We start from the raw sequence: 21487 nt of genomic DNA, 5'->3' as shown, positions 1-21487 counted from the left end.
TTGGCCTCACTGTTGGTAAACACTGGTCAGAGGAATTATTTTACGCAATTTGCAAATGATTAGTGATGCACTTAGATTGTTGGACAAAATTTTTTTTGGCCTCATTTTACATAACATCGGTGTAAATGCCAAGACTTTCCACTTGGTATAACAGTGTTCACATAAAGGCCTGAAGAGGGCTTAACACACACACACACACACACACACACACACACACACACACACACACACACACACAACACGATGTGTCCAAACATGTCTAAAAGATATCACAGAGATGTCTCGGCACATCTCACCCATCAGGCTGGACACAACAATTACATACAATAATACAACACTACAGCCCTGCAACACTATATGTTTGTGACATGTTACACCTCGCAATGTAACACAAATTAAATTCAATATCAGCACACATTTTCAGTCTCTTACTGCAGCCACTTCACTCAAACAACTGAATATTGGATTATTGCACCAGATTGTACAGGTGTTCATGATATTGTTGGGAGCTGGGAAATGCCTGACATGAATAAAAATATATGGTGTTTATAGAGGGAAAACTATTTTGACAACTTTATAGGCTGCTCTGCTCGGTTTACACCCAAAACGCCCTTTACAGAATCCAATTCTTCAATGTGTTGCTATATCGCATCCATATTGCGGGGCTCCTGCAATAGGCACCAGCCTATCGATGCATCTCCTGATCCATACACACTTTGACACTGATGGATTGCTGACCTGGATTGACGTCAGCGAGCAGCAGTAAGTTTCATACACAAGTTTGTAAGGCGTGAAACATTATGTGAGAGTCGTATGGGAGAGAGTTTGATTTTCATGGCCTGAATCCGGAGGAGCAAAGATGCGAAAGGGGGTCAAAGCCTGGAGGCTATGATGAAATTACACTGGACAGATTTATTCAGTAACATTTTGCTGAAGGAAAACAAAAATATCATTTGTAAGGAAAAGTTGTGAATGAAAGCTTACAGTTTATTTTCCAGATTTCAAAAAGAGAAGCTTAAATAAACTGATTGTGCGATTACACGTATTCTCATGTAAATACAAATGCAATGAGTCTATCAGCATCAATAAATGATGCATATTTCAATTTATGAAAAAAGACTGAAAACCTATCAAAAAAAATGCCGGATGTTGTAAGCTTGATCTGCAAGATAAGTTGTGGTTTTCTCAGCACACTCGTGGCCTGATGTGACACATTAATATTTAACCTTCAAGAGAGGCATCACATGTGTTGGCGCCGTGTCAAACGGTTTTTATCAGAGAAAACAAGGAGCGGGTCCTGCTTATCCGCCTCAGTGTAAACGTTGCACACACTGCTCAGGATTGCAGCGGCGCTCATGATAGGCCGCCTGTTGTTTTATCTTCATAAGTGTCTAATGCAATCTTTTTCAGGAATTTGAGGTTCACAGTTTGCAACATAAAGCGCAACCCATGACATGGGGGGCCAGTGACGTCAGATTGGCCCCAGACAAGAGTATACGCGAGTGCGAGGATACGCAACGGGGGCGCGCACGTGCGCACAGGCTCGGTCTCATCTTGACATGAGCGCGGGCACGTCAATATACACACAGAGAGCAGAGCAGCGCTTTGGGTATAGTAGAAGGTGCTCTACAGCGGAAGAAATCCAGGCAGGCGCAGACACCTTCACACACTGAGCAGAGGTTTGCGGCACAGTTGTGTGGCGGCCGGGACCCGATCTTTTAAAACCATGCTGGATTGACTGCAGAGAGGCAACTACAATCAATGGCTTGGCTTTGAAATCGTTCAAAATTTATTGGAAAGGAGTGTGAGACAGAGCGACAGTGAGAGAGGGAGAGAGAGGGGGAGAGAAGCGAGGGAGAGAGCGAGAGAGTGGCGAGAGGGGTGGAAATAAAGATCCTTTTGCAACGATGGAGCTTACAATGGAAAACATTGGAAATCTGCACGGTGTATCTCACTCCCATCAAACGAGCGACTTAATGAACTCCCCACACGCGCGCCAGTCGTCGGCGTCGCATCGGAACTTGGTGTCGCACGGACGGTCAGCCATGGTGTCCAGCATGGCCTCGATACTGGAGGGAGCAGGGGACTACCGCACAGACCACGCTTTGTCTGGCCCCTTGCATCCGGCAATGACCATGTCGTGCGACTCCGGGATGAGCCTGAGCAGCACCTACACCACGCTGACGCCGCTGCAGCACCTGCCCCCCATATCCACCGTTTCGGAGAAATTTCACCATCCACACCCGCATGCTCACCATCATCCGGCGCACCAGCGACTTGCGGCCGGGAACGTCAGCGGCAGCTTCACCCTGATGAGGGACGACCGAAGCCTCGCATCCATGAGTAACCTCTATGGCCACTACCCCAAAGACATGTCCGGCATGGGGCAGCCTCTGTCCCCTCTGTCCAACGGTCTGGGGTCTTTGCACAGCTCCCAGCAGACTCTCAGCGCCTACGGTCCTGGAGCTCACCTCTCCAACGACAAGATGCTCTCCTCGGGGGGCTTCGAGTCCCACGCAGCCATGCTGTCCCGGGGCGAGGAGCACCTGGCCCGGGGTCTAGGGGGCCACGGGGCCGGGCTCATGACATCCTTGAACGGCATACACCATCACAGCCATCCGCACTCTCAGGCAAACGGGTCCATGCTATCAGACCGGGACAGGCAGACGGTGGTGGGAGGCGGGCAGGGAGCTGGGTCAGGGCAGGTGGAGGAGATAAACACCAAGGAGGTGGCACAGCGAATAACAGCAGAGCTCAAGCGCTACAGCATCCCCCAGGCCATCTTTGCTCAGAGGATCTTGTGCCGGTCCCAGGGAACTCTGTCTGACCTGCTGAGGAATCCTAAACCGTGGAGTAAACTCAAGTCTGGCCGGGAGACGTTCAGGAGGATGTGGAAGTGGCTCCAGGAGCCCGAGTTCCAGCGGATGTCGGCGCTCAGGCTTGCAGGTGAGTGAGGAGACAGCTCCCAACCTGAGTGATGTGGAGGGATCAATTAGAAGTCAATGTGGCGAGACTGTCAATAGCTGCTCAAACCGACATTACTAGAAGTTATTAGTCGATTGTATCGAGTAAAACTTCATCATGACAGTTGGGGTGTTAAATGTTGAGGGAAATCTATATTTTGATTGATGCTACAATCCATGATAGTATAAACAGACGCTGTGCAACACTGGAAGTGTTATAAACAAAAGACAGGAGGCACCTCTTAAAAGTAGACCTGGTGCAAACTGGGCCTGACAGGTGTGTGTGTTTTTACGCAGACATATAGCAGTTTTACGCACGGACATAAAGCACGGATACACACATCCCTCTCCCTCTGTCTCCCTATTTTTCACTCTCTCTCTCTCTCTCTTTCTCACACACACACACACACACACACACACACACACACACACACACACACACACACACACACACACACAAGAGAAACAGACCAAACAAAGGAAATCAAAGCAGGATGTGAGCAAAGCTGATTACATCTCACAGCTATTACTTTAAAGGAAAACCAAATCTACACTTTGAAATGACTTCAACTCAAACGCTTAGCTTTTTTACTTTGGACTCATGAATCAAACAAACTTTATGCAGTACTTTGGCACTTCCGCTGTCAAATAAGCGCGTCGTTGCAAACAAGGATCGTCTGAGGCCTGGCCAAAGAGTCGGGGGAGCATGACCTCTTATGGATCAATATTTCAGGTCCAGGCGTCCCCTTTCAGAGGATCGCACTGATAAATTATCGATTTGGATCTGAAAGACAGAGACACAAGCAGATGCGTCTTTCTCTGGTCTGTGTTGTCTCCTGCACTCTGGGTCTCTCCAAACTTGGTTTAGGGCCTGTTTCTTCTTTCTGAGACTGAGAAATGGTGTTTATTGTGGCTTGTGAGATTATGGGCTCATTGGGATGTGAAGACAGAAAGGACTGGACATCCTTTCTGTTCAGGAGGAGACAAATAGTTTGACACAAACCCCCCTTCTCTCCATTTTGTCTTTCTGCATGGTTCATCTCTTTCATCCATGGTTTTGATTTTTATTACGCACAGATTGTGATTTGATCCAACATACCCGCCCCCTTTAAACCCTTTAACACTTACAACCTGATTAACAGGACGTAAATGGAAAAAGAGGAACGTCGCAGTGAGGTTAAAACAGAGATGTGAGTGAATGGTCCCTTCTCATTGATGTTTGTGTAAAGGCACTGTTTAGACGTGCGATCCCAAACGTCAATCAGCTCTTCTGTGTCGTATTTCAGCGAACAGTTCAATTAAGCAGATATAGTGGCATATTTTAGTTCCGGTCAATGCCCTATTGAAAAGCACTTAATGGCATGTAAATTGTTCCTTTGCGCATTTAGTGGGGTTCTGGTAAATAAAGATTTAAACACTCCACAATTGTCTCTTTAAGTGCCACTGCTGTTAAAGCTAATTGGGCTGTGGGGTTTTATATCTTCCACACCCCGCATCAGGATAAAACCCCCCCGATTCAATTGACATGTTGGAGTGGCACAGTCCTGTGCAATGCACACCTCCTGCATATTTTAACGTGGTCAGGCCCAGGACAGCTCCAAGCAGGCAAGGTGTGTGCGTATGTGGATATTTATTCTCTATAGGGATGTGGAATTGAATTAAATCTGATCTTAATTTCATTCTGTGGCGATAGATGTTATCAACTCTCCTATTTTTTTAAATAAATGTTTTTCTTTCCTGAAAAGGCAGATTTAAAGCGCACATTGTGCTTTGTGAGCATCCTGGTGTCACAATAGTTCTTGGGGGTAAAAATCCAGTTGGGCTAAATGACAAATGACTTGTATGTAAATGCGCGGAGCAACATTTTACTTATTGCATTTAAAATCACCATTATCCTCAGTGCGCATGTGGGTTGGGAGTGGGAGTTGGGGGTGGGGGGTGGTTGGGCTGGGGGGGTTGTGATGCTGAAAGTGAGGCTGGGCCATACTCGCTCGGCCACATCAATCAATAAATTCAAATTACTATTCCAAATTCATCACAGTCACACAAATCAATGCAGCTGCCCTGCTTAGCTAATGTGAAAATGCCACTGTCTGCACACACACACACACACACACACACACACACACACACACACACACACACACACACACACACACATACACACACACACACAGGACAATCCACTCCTGAAACGAAAAACATAGCAGAGATAGGCCAGTTTAGGGGGGAATGTGTCCTTCACGCTTAACATCTCCTAATGCAACGAGGGCAAAGACCCACAGGCTCTCCTACCTATTGTGCTCCTCATATGCAAACCCACAACACAGACATACATTTTCCAGGCACCTTAAAGTACATGTATCAGTCGACTTTTTGTAGAAATAAATAGGCAGCTTCATTGTAAAGCTACACGAGTAAGAAAGACGCGGGCGAAGTGAGGTTTGGAAAGCATTTAAAGATCGCATTAACGATGAAAACAATTCGTCTTTGCATCTGTGTTGAATTCCACACTCCATCTCAATGTATTTGGTCGGGTCAATACAGCCCTGATCGATAAGGATAGCCAGTGCATCTATCAATTATCCCGCCTCAGCACTCTCTCCCATTGGTCTCTCCCCCGGAGCATGAGGGGGGAGGCGGGAGCCGGAAAAGGGGAGAAAGAGGACAGCTGTTAAAAAAAAAAAAAAAAACGCTGTTGCACACCTCACCTTTTCTCTCTCTCTCTGCTGTGATCATGCTCCATTTCTTGTGTGTATAGTGAACTCTCAATGTGGCTTTTGGGGTTTGAGTCATACAATCATCCGGGTTTTTCCAGAAATATGCTTGACAACACTGAAAATATTCAGTTACTGTGACACAGGCTCCCATCCTACACCCTAATTCTTTCCTGTGACAGTGATGAGGTGCCATGGCATGCCGAGGTCCCCTTTCCACACGCACAAAAAAAAAGCGCAGTTGGTTCATTTCCATTTGAATGGCCGGGGCACGTGCCAGGGTGTGCAGGTCAAGACCCACAGGACACAGAGGAAAAACATTGTTGGGAATGAGGGTGGGAGGCCTCCTTTCATGTTTCAATGGACTACACGCAGTTTACACAGGCCTAATCCTGGAGCAATATCATCCCCCATCCCCCACATCCCCCGTCCCCTTTCCCCTCTGCGCCCGCACCACTGCCAGGCCCATCTTCATTTTCCTAGGTAAATATATTTTTATCGGGCCTTTCTTACAGGCTGTGCTCTTAATTGTAACCACTTTTTAGACTGTTAAAATTTTTGAGTTAAAGCCACTTTTACCCTCTTTGGTTGCAACAAACTGATAAAAATGTGAATATTCCAGAGGAAAGTAGGTGTAAATTATTGCTTTTGTACAAATACAGATTCATCTTAGTGTTGTGCGTTATATTAAGAAGGTTACAGGCTGGTTATAGCCTTTTATGGCCCATTACAAAGCATTCAGAATGAGGCAGCACATACTTTTCTCCTGCAGGTCAGTGTTCTTGTTTCAGGCGCTGTCCAGAGTGCTGAACTATCCGTCCATCCACACTGAACTGCGGGGTCTTCTCTCTGTTTTGAGGACAGTTCAAGGTGGTGAACTGGACTTTTACCAGTACATAGTTAATAGCATTCTTGTAGGCCCTAAACACCATTATTTCATCCAACAGCTTCCAACCATCGATCAATATTACAATCTACAATCGCGTCAATCACACTCTCCTACTTTCCAGTCCAACACGAAGCAAACCGGGGTTTCCATTTAAATCACATCCCAAGCTTTTTCTTTTTCTTTTTTTTTTAAAGGGGGAAGCTGAGGAACACAAACTGGGATGTATTTTAGGATGTTCAACAAAAATATCCAAGAGCAACAAAAATAGTCAGGAGTGGTGTTCTTTTTTTGGTCATGTAAGGCAGGATAATGGGTTTAATTGGATAGGGCATTAAGATGTGATTGATGCGGGATAATTTAAAACAGGATTTTTTTTTCTCATGAAGAGATGGCTTGATGTTACCTTGCGAAATGATCGATTGGTACTTTAATAATTGATGTGTGAGGGGAAGATAGGGGAGTAAACAGTGCAGCTGCGGTTTCAGAGCCTCGTTCCTCGTTAAGCACAGCAGCGTGTGCTGTAGCTAAGTACTGAGACACGCATGTACAACCATCGCCTTTGAAATCCTCTGGTGGGAGAGCAACAGTCATTTTCTCGAGGTTATACCTCGAGGCTATTTTGCTTAAATCCCGGGTTCAGTGCAGCACATACCAGATGAAATGACATCTCACTCCTTGCATCATTATCTGTAACCCGCCACGAAGAGACTGGCTGTGTGTGCAATCCAACTTTAAATTAGCATAAATCTTCATTTTGTAGCCTGATATGAATATTCATTATTGGATGCATCATGGAGGATATAGGGGAATGAGGACTTTTGAGAGAAACATCACATGCGCCCTAAAAATGATTGATTTTGTTTATCTTGGCTGTTTGAGAAGCCACAGCTCTCCATTTCTATTTTCTTTTTTTTTTTCTTATTCTTATTTAACGCTGCATGGCTGCATAAGATGGGATAATATCATAGCAGCAGCTACAGCCTGCGTACGTGTCGCCTCTCCGTTTCTTCTCTCCTGTGTGTATGTGATCGGGATGTAGAGTGCGTCTGCGCCACATTGTTAAGGCCGATCTGGCGAGCCCTGAATCTGTATCGATTTCCATTCCCCGACCTCTCCTTTTCCATCTCTGGAGCTGCGCCATGCAGCCATGCAACCCCCTCCATCTCCAGCGTGCAACCCCATTTCTCCCATTAACAGCTCACCCTTCATAACACACAACAGAATGACTAATAAACGCGTGCTCTCACGCTGCCTTGTTGCGCACCTCGCTGCCTAAAGAGATGCTGACTTTTTAAAAAACGGAGAGGTTTTTAGTGGTCCTCTTTTAATTCTGCCATACAGAAGGATTAGCAGCGTGAGACAACTTAAAGTTCACAATCGTTTAACCTCTTTCTCGCTCATTATACATCCCACCCACACTGTTCCGTCCTGCACACACAGCTCTGACCGCGTCGACCTTATTATTCAAGAATAATGTAATTTTAATAGAAGTCAGATTTGTCTACACAGCGGCGGCTGAAGCAGGAGCCTGCGCTGTCTACCACATTTTCACCCATTCCTCTCTGCACAAACACACCAAACACACACATACACACACCTCGGTCCAATTCACACGGGGTGGGGGGTGGGGGGAGGGAGGGCTGCTTTGCAATTATACATGCAGTAGAGGTCTGGACTCAGTACAGTCTCGAATACCGTCTCTTCTATTTTAGATGATCAATTTCTACGCTACTCCGTCGCCCCCTCGCCAAACCGGATCGATAGGAGAGAATGACCTTTAAATCAAATTGCTGGCAGAGTCGACTGAATGCACGCGGCTAGCATCAAAGGGTTAATGCATGCCCACCCACCCCCCTCCTACCCACAACCCCCCCTGAAAAGTACAAAGGGCCCCAAAACTTAAGATAATCATAATTAAATCTTATTGTGCGTCCTTGTGCTGTGGAGTCAAATGGCTTCACAGAAGGATTTTAAAATGTAGGATGAACAGTGTGTGTGTGTGTGTGTGTGTGTGTGAAGAAAACAAATCATAGCCTACTGTATGTGTGTGTGTGTATGTGTGCGTGTGTGTGCGCGCGCGCGCGTGCGTGGCTTTTGACCTGCCACAATCTGCATTGGTTTACATAAGATTCAAAGCAGGTGACGGTTCCAAAGAGCAGGCTGTTGTGCAATTAAACATGTTGACCAGAGCACATCAGCAGGCTCATTGTGTCTACGGAGCTCAGCCCCGCTGTTATGTAACGCCGGGATGCCCCCAAAAAACTAGGTCTGCACTCATATACACGAGTCCTCCTCCTGTAATGCATTATAATGACCCTTTTTTAGTGATTATTTGACAGTTACAAAAAAACACCAAAACATAGACCGAAGCGGTGAATTTTGCCTTAAACCCCTACCTCACCTACTTCCCACTGATTCATTATTTTATTCACGCTGGATGTCAACACTCAGATAACTGTGACTGTTTGACCTTCGCACATTAAAATGAAGCAGATGTTCCTGTTCCCACACAGTGAGGAGATAAGTAACGGATTACTTTTTTGGGGTGGGTGAGGAAAGCCTCCGCTGGGTGGAAATCTGTGTGCAGAAGCAGTAGCAGCGGTGAGTGTGTGTGAGCACACTGGCTGCTTATCTGACGCACTGACAGGCCATCGGTTATTAAAGGCCCGATAATGGCTTGTTTAATACGCAGGCTAAGAACACAAGGCAAGGACACTGTCCACGCAATTAAAGAGAAGAGAATCCAATTGAAGACTGTTTCTATAAAAGCAAGGAGCCGTTTAATCACGCAGAGGTTGAAATCTTATCCTTAAATCGAGAGAAAGATTCATGCAAGTAGAGACAGTTTATTCCACTTATTTCGCACGTGGATCCTCTTTAATTTTCATAGAAGAAGTGGTAATATTTTGGAGGAAAAATAATAAGAAAAGAAGGTATTACAAATGAAAATTAAAAATATATCTTCCAGAAATAAAATGAAATGATCTCTGTCAAATTACTTCGCTCGTTAAAAGATTTTTTTTTTTAGATACATCTGTTAAAATTGACATTTTTGCAGTGAAGTCTGTGCATTAGCCTCGTTTTGCAGAGTCGTTTATCTCTGCATGAGACCTCTAGAAATAAATCAGTAAGTTAAAACAGGAATATTTAAATTCTCCTCCTCACAAATCCTGTCTGGACCTCGCCGGGCCTTTTTTCAAAGGAGAGTCTACAGATGGTTTGTAAGGAAGCTCTGTAAGTCTTTCTGCAGGGTCGATCACAACAAAACCGCAAACACACACACACACACACACACACACACACACACACACACACACACACACACACACACACACACACACACACACACACACACACACACACACACACACACACGCGCGCGCGCTTATCGTACCCACAGTTGCAACCCGAAACTCCGGTTGGGCAACCCCACACAGATCAACAAAGGAACAAAACGACTGTGAAATCAATTGATGAATGAATCGATGTCAGCCCATATAGCCTTTGTATTACATGTTATTAAATATAACGAACAGGCTGCGGGCTTATTCTGAAATTATTCATTTGTTTAATTTGTTGCTTTACTGAGCCGATGTGAAAAAAACAAACAAACTGACTTATTGTTTCTTCAGTCTTTAATTTATTGCAAAGTGTGTGTGTGTGTGTGTGTGTGTGTGTGTGTGTGTGTGTGTAAAGCAAAACATTTATTACAGGATAACAAATTGTAGTCATGTGTTTTGCACCCATAAACAAATACAATTCAGTTTATTATTATTATGATTATTATGATTATTATTATGTTATTATTATTATTATTGTTGTTGTTGTTGCTGTTGCTACTGGTGATTATGCTATAATTAATTATTAAGATGATTTGGGACTGTCTTGTAATAAATAAATAAATAAATAGGCTAATCATTTTAGCATCAGCATTTTTTAACCTATTTGCTTTACAAAATGTAATAAATCAAGCTTCGAGAAAATAAATCTGAATAAACCAAAAAAAAAAAAAAAAATCAACCATAAAATTGACAAATTCTTGCAATTTGCTACAGAAAGACATAACATTTTTATTTACTGCAATCTAATATGTGTGTTTTTCGGTTTTTGTTTTTTTGCATTGGGGGAAAATAGATCACATGAATGCATTTAGGTCACTGAGTTAAAGGATTGAGTTATAATATTTCTGTTGCCTCTCGTCGCATATTGAAAATCTGTCTGTGTTCCTCTGTGGAGAGAAAACAGTGTCATCATGTCTGCTGCTTCTCCTGCGACAAATCAGAAATGAGCAGAGAAGTGACAGCTGACATTTAAAGGAAATGAACACATTTCTGAATTGTGGTGCAACTTTTTCCTCAACGTGTACACCTCCTCATTAAATAAAAATAGAATGTAAATATAGAATATAGAAGAGTTCAACTTTGACCTCTGAATATCCGACTGGTCCCGCGAGACTTTGGTGATCATATGTGAAAAAAAGTCATTTAGTTTAGACCATGAAAGAGCTTCTGATAGATTTACGCAGCTTTAAAAAGTGTGTAAACTCTTTACAGCAAATGAAAAGGCGGTTAAAGTAAATTTGGGTTTTCAGATCCACATGGACCCGAGACACACAGCCCTGCATGCAGGTCTACTGAGTCCCACAGAGGCAGCTTTAACATGCTATATGTTTAAATGTTAATTAATTATATCCACTGTTCATGAGACGATTTAAAAAAAAAAAGAATTAAATAGTATATTAATTAATATTTTATCATGTTTTGTGAGCAAATATTTATTTTTAATATTGATAAGCCAATAAGATTTCAGTCACACTCGCCTAATTTGTCCATTACAATCCGGATTCATCATTTTCTGTCCAAATATCTCAAAGTAAAGAAGCTGAATGAATTACAGAAAAACGTCACAGCGGGCACACACACACACCTGTTGTCTGTGGCTTCACCGGGTGGGAAATGAAAGCGTGCAGGCCTGAGTGTCTCTTCGAAATCATTACCGCTATCACGCATAACTGGTCAAAGCAATTATGAACGGAATCAATGATAATCGCAGTTAAGAGTATCACTCCAACCACGGACCCATTCATACAAATAACTGGCACATGCAGACAAGGCTGCTATTAAACTAGCAGGAAAAAAAATAAAATATTAATAATAATGCGGGTTCAAATCCAGTCGTACGCTTCTCTCAATCATGCGCTTAAATGGCTGAGTGCGTTTAATTATCTAAAACCTCATAAGGAGCGTGATCATCGCAGCAGCAGTCGTTACTGATTATTGAGTTTTTTTGGCACTATATAATTTCTGAGGGTTTACCACTGTGCTGCTAATAACACATTGAGGTTTAGAAAACAGACTAGTGAATAAAATTATATTTCTCAGGTGGGCACAGGAAACCAAACTGACACAGAAAACATAAAATTGGCTGATACGGTATATTAATATTATGTCTAAATGTAAGAAAAAAAAAAAAAACCCTGATAGATGATACAGCAAATGTTGCAGCTGAATCTGACTATAAGGTGGGATGTGGGCGAAGGTGTAACTGAGTTCAGGTTGAGTTTTATTGAAGTGGTGGAGAAATGCCTCGCAGCTGAGTCGCGGGAGAAGGCAAACAAGCAAATTGTGTCGCTTTATAAGTATATTAACACCAATTCTCACTCATTACATTAAGGAGTATTGAGCTGGAAGTGTTCTGGTCTGGCGAGAGTGAGAGAGCTTGGCACTGCCCTACAGCCTTGAATGGAATAAATGCCACAGCACAGACATGCGCGCTGCCATCAATCTTGGGCAACAGCCCATGCGAAACAGCAGCGACGTTACTTAATAAATGGATTGAAGGCTAAACATCAAATTGCCCAATCATGCTTCTTACAATACACGGAGAAGAGTGCAACTACAAGCAAACTGGCCCTGCAGTGAGGACAGGGGCTGCCTCCCAACAATAAACGGGCTGCAGTGTGTGTGTGTGTGTGTGTGTGTGTGTGTGTGTGGTGTGTGTATAAAGGCACCGAACCGTAACCGGTAAACATGTTTATTGGTAAATTAATTAAATCAGCAGACGTTGACCCTGTCTGTTTTACAGGGATCACGAACAGAAAAGGGGGCTTCAGGATTGAATTTGCAAACCGTGAGGAGAGTTTGGAAGAGCGGGAGTCATTTCTGATGCGTAATCATGGTTTCATAAAACACTAAAGGCACAATATTAGGCGGTTTGACTTTCTCATTATGAGCAGGAAGGGCAGCGATGATCAATAAGTGATTAATGCTCATGGTGGACTCACATCTTCAGGGACAGATAACTGAAGACAGCTGCTAGTACGCACAGTAAACACAGGTGGGACAGGTGAGTCTCAGCGTCATGTTTGACGCCGTAATTTAGTTATTTCCCTCTCTCTCTCTGATTTGGATCATCGTGCTTCCTTCCTGCCGTGTTCTCTGCGTCTCCTTCCCTTCATGAATCTCCTCTCTCTAGGCCCACTCCCCCTCCGAGGCATAATTAATTGGACGAACTGAATTTCACACACGAATTATTCACGAATCTATCGATCGATATTGAACACCCAGGGCCTTTCTCTTAACCTCGCTTGGTTTGTCGTGAAGCAAAGAATATTAATGTCATCAGTTGGGGTGGGGGGACGTTAGGTTGGGGGGAGGCATAAAGGGCATAAAGGATAAGTTGAAGAATCACTCCTTAAAGAAATTGATAGTTTATCAGATAGGTTGCTTGACCATAAAGGCCCTTGAACTGACATTCACGAGGATTAACTGATCTTCTACTTTGTATTCATGGAAACAACAAAAAAAAAAAACAATAATATTACACTAATAATACAGGCTACTGAATAATAATGTATAAGAGTGGTTGAACAGTGAACATGAGGTAAACATGGCTTTGTTAATCAGTCTCTCTGTGTTTGTGAGGAGCCTGAGGGATCCATTTAAAGTAGGTCAGCTCCTGTTCAGCAGCTCCACATTGCGAGTTATAGAAATTACATTTCTGTCTGGCCGTGCAGCAGCGGGGTGTACACCTCAGGAAACACTCAGCACCAAACATCTCTGCTCCTGTCCGGTCGCTCTTTGTGCATGAGTTTATGTCCGTCTCTCTGCTCGTTGCCTACTGTAGCTCTAAAAGCTGCAATGATCGATTTTTTTTTCTCTTTTCTACGCCGAGCTTGGTTCAGTAATCAGGGCCCCCTTCCTCACCGATCGATCGATATTGATTACTAAATCCAGCGCCTGTAGCAAAGGCAGCGCACTATGGCGCCCCGTGCAGCCGGGCCACGGCGAGAGCGACACCTGCCGACCGAAACGGCACAAAGCACATTGTCGACGGTGAGGAAGGACGTGACTGGAAAGATGTAGAGAGAGAGGCTGAGACACATCAACACTTTATGTGCTTATCGCCCAAAATACATTTATGCTGTTTTTTCAGTCACATTTTTAGGAGTTTAAAGAGAACAAAGTCCTAAAAACTGTAATTAATAATAGTGACATGCAGTGTGTTTCCTAAACTGAGATTTGTACTTACATGAAAAACAAACCCATCTGTAGATTTTTCGAGGAATCATCTTTTAGTAGCTAGATGAATCCATGTTGATTTTACGCTTTTTAAAGACTATTTATGAAAAGGAAAAGTATTTTTTTACTTATAAGAAATTAGACACAAAAGGCGAAATAAGTCCAAATGTGTTTATAAAGCTAATTCGATGCATTTTGTTTTCCAGAGAAAAAGAAAAAAGTTTATTGTTTACACAGAATTTTAAAAAATACATTTCATGTAAAGGGACAGAGTGTGTGTGTGATTGTACCTGTGTGCAGCCACACGTCAGGAAAAACCAGAGGTAGGTGAGGTCTTCAGGTCAACTCGAAGCTACATAAAATAAATGGAAAATGAGTCTGGACTTAAATATTGAGATAGTTATAAATCTATATGATAATAATATTGATAGTATTGCTCTGCCAAGAAAAACAGAAAAATTGATCTTAAAGAATGCAGGGTCTAATACAAAAATATTATATAATCAGTTCCCATGAAATAATTCACATTTTTAAAATACGATTCAGATATCACACATCAGGTACATAATGTAAGTCAAAATGTGTCAAAAAGTAATATGTAAAATATTTCACCTCTCTCTTCTTGGCATTGATGCCTCACATGTTTGTAAAATTAGATTTTTTACATTATTCCAGCAATGTCTTAGAGACGGCATCAATCGTCTTTTTCCTATGTTCAGAAAGATGCTCGGTGATGTCGAGGTCTGGCAATTGTGGAGGGAAAGCTGTGCATGTCAGCACTCCTTTCTGGTCCTCCTTGGACATCAAACAGGCCTGGTATAGAGCTTCGCTGCATGTTTAGGCTCACTGTCCTGCTGGGAAACGAATCCTTCTCCACACATGTACAAGCCAGAGGGGATGGCAGGCCTTTGCTGAGGAGAGTGGAGTCAGTGGAGCTGACCCAGTGCAAATGTGGAATAAGCCTGGACATTTCTAAAATCATGAATCCTCACATAAGCTCTCTGTTCTTCGGCCTTTAACAGTGAAATTTTGGTATTGTTTTGTAGATGAAAAATTCTTGAGACATGGTTTAGAAGCTGCTTCCTCCCCATCAAGGCTGCACATTTCCTAACATCTTTTGACTGTACTTGTAGCTTGAGTATGGTCTTATTTCCTCAGCTGTTTTTTTTTTTTTTTGTCTCAGATGCATACATTTTCCTCTTTTCGTATAGATACTAGCTTGATATCTTAGTATGGTTTCTTTATTGTATGTTAGTATGTATTGTGATGCCTCATGTCTTAAAACTAAGAACAGGTTTGGTGCTGGTGTAGCTTTTCACCTCTCAAGGGAATAATTTGACCCCCAAAGGATTCATTAATCACAGAACAGGTGACACTAAAGCATCAACAACTGTATTCATTTAGTCAGAATCTGCTTAAATAATTCACACAATATATCCGAGGATAATGCATATATTCATGTTGTATAAAAACAACTTAAAGGTTTAATGTCTATCAGTTACAACTGATGTATGCTTGAATAAGAAGCATGAAATGAGCAAACTGAGTGCATTTTAAAAAACTAATTATAAACATTTCTTGGTAGTGGACTACAATGGGTTTTTTTAAAGATGTTGTCATATTGATGAATGACAATAAATAAATCAATTTGCCAATAAATCCACCATAATGAGCCGTTCTGCCAGTGTTTTGTCCCTGCAATTATCTGGTTTTGTATGTGGTTGTAGGTTGGTGTCACCAGAAGACACGAATGTTCGGGGTTTTGCTGTCATTATATTTGGAGGAATTTAATTCAATAAAAAGGACGAGAACAGATGCAGGATGTTATTGTGACGTCTCACCGGCTTTCATAATCTGTTCTTCTTGTCCTGAAAAATCTGACCTGCTGCGACTTAACTCACCGGGACGCTGTGAATCATTTCTGCTAAAATCCAAACCATAAAATGACATCACCATCATCTTCCTCCTCCTCCCTCCCATCACCATGACTACCCTTACTACCATCAATAAATCAAATTATTATATACGGCGATGATAATGATATACATACTGTACATACAAGCATGCATTCGGACAAATTTGTATGTGGCATATTAGCATGTGTGCATTTGCGTGATATAAATAAATATATAGCTGCAGTGTTGATGTGAAATATGAATATGATGGATGGGCTTGTGTGCAGGTTAGACATCTGTAGTAAACAGATTGGACTGCAATGGCTGATCAATGGGCTCTGTTCCACTGTAATTAGACACACAGCGCCACTGCTTGGCTCCAGCCACTTCAGCATAATCACAACCTCCCCCCGAACACACACACACACACACACACACACACACACAAACACACACACAAGTAGAACACAAGCTCATGCAGGAACATAAAAAAATCTGTCCTTAAATGCATCAAGACACACACACACACACACACACACACACACACACACACACAGCATGAGAGTGAGACATTATTGAAGGCGGGTATGAAAGTATCAGACAATACCAAATGGCAGCAGGTGGAGACCCCACAGGGATGGCATCTTTCTCTCTCTTTCTCTCTCCAATTTGCTCTCGTTTTATTGAGACAGTAGGGAGGCTGAGAGGGACACACAGTCCGTTCTGGCAGGATTCGATCCTCAGCCAGCAGGGGAGCGTGTGGCTGCAGAGGTGGTGCCTTAACCTTCCACACAACTTCCACGCAACTCCCACACCATCTCTGGGCGCCGTTTCTGCCTTTTACTCTCACACCCGTCTGCTTCTCTCCACCCGTCTCCTACAAATACTTTGAGTTACAGCACACTTACCCACAATACAACACTCTATTAACTATTAATTTCTATGTTCGCTACCTACAACCCCACCACCACCCTCTCTGCCCCCCCCTCCCAAACGTAAAAGAGTACACTCGGTGTGTTTTCTTTTGAAAATTGCTCTGTGTATGGGAAGGGGCTCATAGCAGCCGGTGCAAGCACCTCTCGAGTGTTTGGTGGTGGTGGGGGGGGAGTGGGTTATAAATACCCTCTCAGAGCTCAATAGAGTGGGCTCCAGTGGGCTCTGTTTGAAGTAGCAGACTGTAGACCTGCTGGGGGGGATTCTGACCTCAGTCCCTACAGAGAACCCCCCAATTCCTACAGCAAAGTCGGTCAATATTTCTCTTTCTCCTTCACTCGCCACCCCTCCCTTCTCCTCTCAGCTCCTCTCTTTGGTTCTTATACACACACAAATGCACACACTTTGTCTTACTCCTCCACCTTTTTTCTGTTTTTTTTTCCTTCCCGCTTTCTCTCCAACTTTTTCTTTCCCCGCGTCTGCCCCGCCTCTATCATTTACACACACACACACACAAACACACAATGCTTACTTTTGTGCAACAGTCACTCAGTCCCCCATTGCGACTCAAACTGCATTAATATTGAATCAAACAGCAGTGTCTCCAGCTAGCAGGCAACAGCCAGTCCCACACCCCCCCTCCTCGCTCACCCCATCTTTCTCTCACCGCAGGCTGGCTCCCTGTCTGCACTCTGCAGGATGGAAGGAATATTCCCACTGGGCAGGAGGCATGGATTAGCTTTAAATCAACTTTAATATGGCAATAGAGATGGAGCTGTAGAATCTCTCCTGGTGTATAAACTAGTTTTTATGTGTTTAAGTATTGGCTAATGATACATTTAGTTACTTTACTTCCCTCCACCTCCTGTCTTGTTATTTAGTAATAAAAATAATCACTTTTGTATATTTACCTTGCTTTGTGTTCTCTTTCCCCTCTTTGCCTCCCACTCTCATCCCTATCCCTCCAACCGCTGCCATCCACACCAAGCCTGCAAGCGCAAAGAACAGGAACAACACAAGGACCGCAACACGGCACCCAAGAAACAGCGTCTGGTCTTCACTGACCTGCAGCGCCGCACACTCATCGCCATCTTCAAGGAGAACAAGCGTCCATCAAAGGAAATGCAGATCACCATCTCCCAGCAGCTCGGCCTGGAGCTCAGCACCGTCAGCAACTTCTTCATGAACGCGCGCCGCCGCTGTGTGGACCGCTGGCATGATGACCATGGTACCAGCCCCGGGCAACCGGGCACATCCGCCACCACCTTCTCTAAGGCCTGAGAGGAGGAGAGGGCCTTCAGAGGGCTGGGGACCCAGGTTGGAACAACAGGCATGGGTAATTGGTGGTGAAACCTGTCTACAACAACCCTGGCCTGGACCGTCTGAATGTGTCCTCTGCCCGAAAATCCTTTGTGCCATGCAATCATCTTTTTTGTCAGTCAAAATATTTCAAGCTCTCACCTGAAACAAGCATAATCTAAAGGTGAATAGTGAAGTCAGGTCCACTCTGCATTACTCAACATAAGGACAATCATTGATTCTGTCTTTTTTGAAAGAAAATCATTTTTATGGCATCTTTGTTCCAGACAAAGTAAAGAGACACCAAAGATTTGACGTTTTTGTTGGACGGTATCAGACATAACGCTGGCCTCCTTCACCACCCAAGTAGCCACTGACTCTGCTTTTTCTCCCAACTCACCTCTTTGTGTCTGCCTCTTTACTCTCTTTCACATCCCCTCTACGCCGGCACACGGAAGCAACAAGGGGAAAAAGAACGGCAATAAATCTGACAGAACAGCACATAGCCTTATTATCCGAGCCCCATTCTGCACACACAAGGCCGTCATAAAGAAAACAACGCAGCCTATGAAAAAAACAACAAGGCTTTCCAATTCTCCGCCTCTACCTCCCCCCTCCTCCTGTAGTCTCCTTCATTCCTCGGCCAAAGGTATTCCCTGATGGCCGGCCATTTCAGAGAGCAGCTCAGCCTGATCATACGGAAAACTAATGAATTGAAAAATGAATCGATGCAGACAGAGAGAGCAGGGCCTTGACCCCTCCTGAAGGTGAAACTCAAGACGCTCAGCAGTAGATTCTCAGGTCTTCCAGGCCCAGGTCTATATTTTTTGCACAGATGTTGGAGGCCTGTAGGGAGACATGTCATTGTTACTCTTAGTCTGAGCCTCAAGTCTGTGTTTCTCTGACCAACAGGAGAGGTGGGTGAGATGTCTGGACATGCTCTTTGTTCTGCTGGGAGCTTTTCCTCTGATCAATAACTGAGAACCAAGCGACAACAACACGCACGGGCAACCAGCCAACTACATTACAGCTGCATAAGAAAAGCAGAATGTAAGAGGAGCACATGGAACCCAGTGGAGATGGGGACACAAAGGCCTCATAACAGCAGCAGCAGCAGCAGCAGCAGCAGCACACCTCTCCCTCCCAGGTTCTGTCTGTGCTGGCAGAGCAACAGTGCCCCCTGCTGTCGACAGCAGAGACCTGCATCCAGCAGAGCAAGGGGGTTCAGAGCGGGAGGAGAGGGAGGGAAGAGCCACTAGATGCTGAGGAGAAGTCATGGCACAACACATTCAGGCCCTCACAGCTCTTTGAAGGCAGATCAATAGCTAACCATTATCCTATTGTTGTTCCTCATCCAACCAGCACTGGTGAAGCCCGAGGAGGGGGATGGTTAAACCGAACGCTGAAAACGCAGGGATTTAGCAAAGACAGGGATTTGTTTAGCCAACTTAAAATCTTAAAGAATCCACAAAACAGAGAAATTACACAGAGGGGACAGAGAAGTACAACAGAGTCATATGTAACAGAAAGGCATACAGAGACAGACACATTTGAGGTGCAGTGGAGGTTTCTTTTCCCTTATTTTGGGAGGCTTCATATTTTGTCAAATCAACAGTTTCATAACGTAGAGCCACCATTTTTCCATTCACTCATCTCATCTCCCAGCAGATGTGATTCAAACCAAATCTCCTGGTTATTCCCACACAAGGGTTATCAGTAGCTAACCCAAAGCTAACCACCACACTCAGCTGTCAAAATGCTACAATAATTAGTGCCAATGCTTACTGCCTTAATGCTAATCAGAGAATATGGTATAGGTTCACACACAGATACAGTGCGCCCCACTGATGATGGGCAAGTGTGTGCCATAGCAACCAACAATCAGCTTTTAACTGAATTAAAATATACTTTTTTAGTAAAAAAATAAAAAAAAGAATCAGATTTTAAGGCATACAATAACCAAACCTCAAATGACAAAGATACCACATATACAGTATGTGTTACAAATACAAAAACAAGTCTCCAACACATAACTGGACACATTCTGAAGCAGAAGAAAATCTCTCATTCTATCTTTGGTTCTCTACCTCCTCTGTCCCTCTAACCCCATTGCCCCCCTCTCTTTCTCTCTTCCTCTCTATATTGATGCGGGTATTTAATTAGTACCATAGACACAAAGTTTCTATTTCTTGTTACTATTGTGCTCTGTTGTGCATAAGTAAGGCACCTTGTTGATAAATCAAAAACAAAAAAGGAAGGACTTTTTAAAAGGAAAAACAAGTGGGATGCAAGGACCGAGGCCAATGAAGGACTTTTTTTTTTTTTTTTTTGCATTCTATGTGAATATAAACTCGGATGAGACATTTACCGTGAGAAAGGAGAAAAAAAAAAAGAAAAACAGGGAGCTGCTCAAGAGACGAATAAACAGCGGATGCTTTCTCTCTTTTGGCATTTCATGTCAGAACTGTGGTACTCTCAGCCCCCTTTAAGCTGAGCCCCAAGAATGGGGTAAAATGGAGGGGGACAAAACATGACCTCCAAATGTCCTAGCTGATTCAGTGTGTTTTATTGGAGGGTGTGTGGGGGTGGGGGGGGGAGGGAGGAGTGTCGGGGGGTAAAGCTCGGGACTCAATAGTTATCTGTATGGTCTTAAGATGCAACTGTAGCATTTCCAACAATGTAGTCAGATTAGCGGTGCAGATTAGATAAGAGATGGTCATTGTCGAGGAGTTGATCGGGAGGTACTGACTAACTTCACGTTGCTGTAAGCAGTGAGTTAAAGTCGCCAAAGGAAGATGAGCTAAAAATTGATTTGTGGTATACAGTTCAGTGAGCATAGGTAAATGGCTAGATTCAGCTCTAGGTATTAGGCTGACAAAATGACATTTGTTTGTAGTGAGAACCAATGTGGCTACCTCACTAAGCTGAGTGGTTTGTGAAACCGCCACTAATACCAAAGATACTGCAGCCTACCAGTCTGAAACTGCCTAGGGGGACAAAAACCAAAAAAAAAGAGCCCCCCCTCTTTGCCCAATACTGTTACAGACAGACACACTGACAACAACACACACACACACGTTTGTACTAACAGCGCAGTCAGACTGCATCGTGCCACATAGGAGGAGGTGGCTGCCTTGCAGACAGAGTTGAGTGCCTTTTCCCTTCAACCACGGGTGGGACTGCACTGGAAACACACACACACACACACATACGCACACAGCATATAGCTGCACACCCATTTACAAACATGCACTCACATACAGACAATGCA

General features: G+C 43.7%; 1 protein-coding gene and 1 long non-coding RNA gene across 2 annotated transcripts; one reads left to right on the top strand and one right to left on the bottom strand.

Annotated features, from left to right (window-relative positions):
- The first annotated feature begins 216 nt into the window (after positions 1-216).
- Positions 217-20764, top strand: onecut3a (one cut homeobox 3a). Its single transcript, XM_044360738.1, has 2 exons — positions 217-2946; positions 17906-20764. Exons 1-2 carry the CDS (start codon positions 1908-1910, stop codon positions 18196-18198), a joined length of 1332 nt encoding a protein of 443 aa, XP_044216673.1. The 5' UTR covers positions 217-1907; the 3' UTR covers positions 18199-20764.
- LOC122988449 lies at positions 2891-15671 on the bottom strand. The gene is made up of 4 exons (XR_006404802.1): positions 14702-15671; positions 14380-14441; positions 6440-6529; positions 2891-2970 (listed from the first exon to the last, which is right to left on the bottom strand). It is a non-coding gene; the product is annotated as an uncharacterized LOC122988449 (long non-coding RNA).
- Positions 20765-21487: the final 723 nt, after the last annotated feature.

The sequence above is a fragment of the Thunnus albacares genome, chromosome 9, assembly GCF_914725855.1.
Source record: "Thunnus albacares chromosome 9, fThuAlb1.1, whole genome shotgun sequence".
Taxonomy (NCBI): Eukaryota; Metazoa; Chordata; class Actinopteri; order Scombriformes; family Scombridae; genus Thunnus; species Thunnus albacares.
This window is presented reverse-complemented; position numbering and strand designations above follow the sequence as displayed.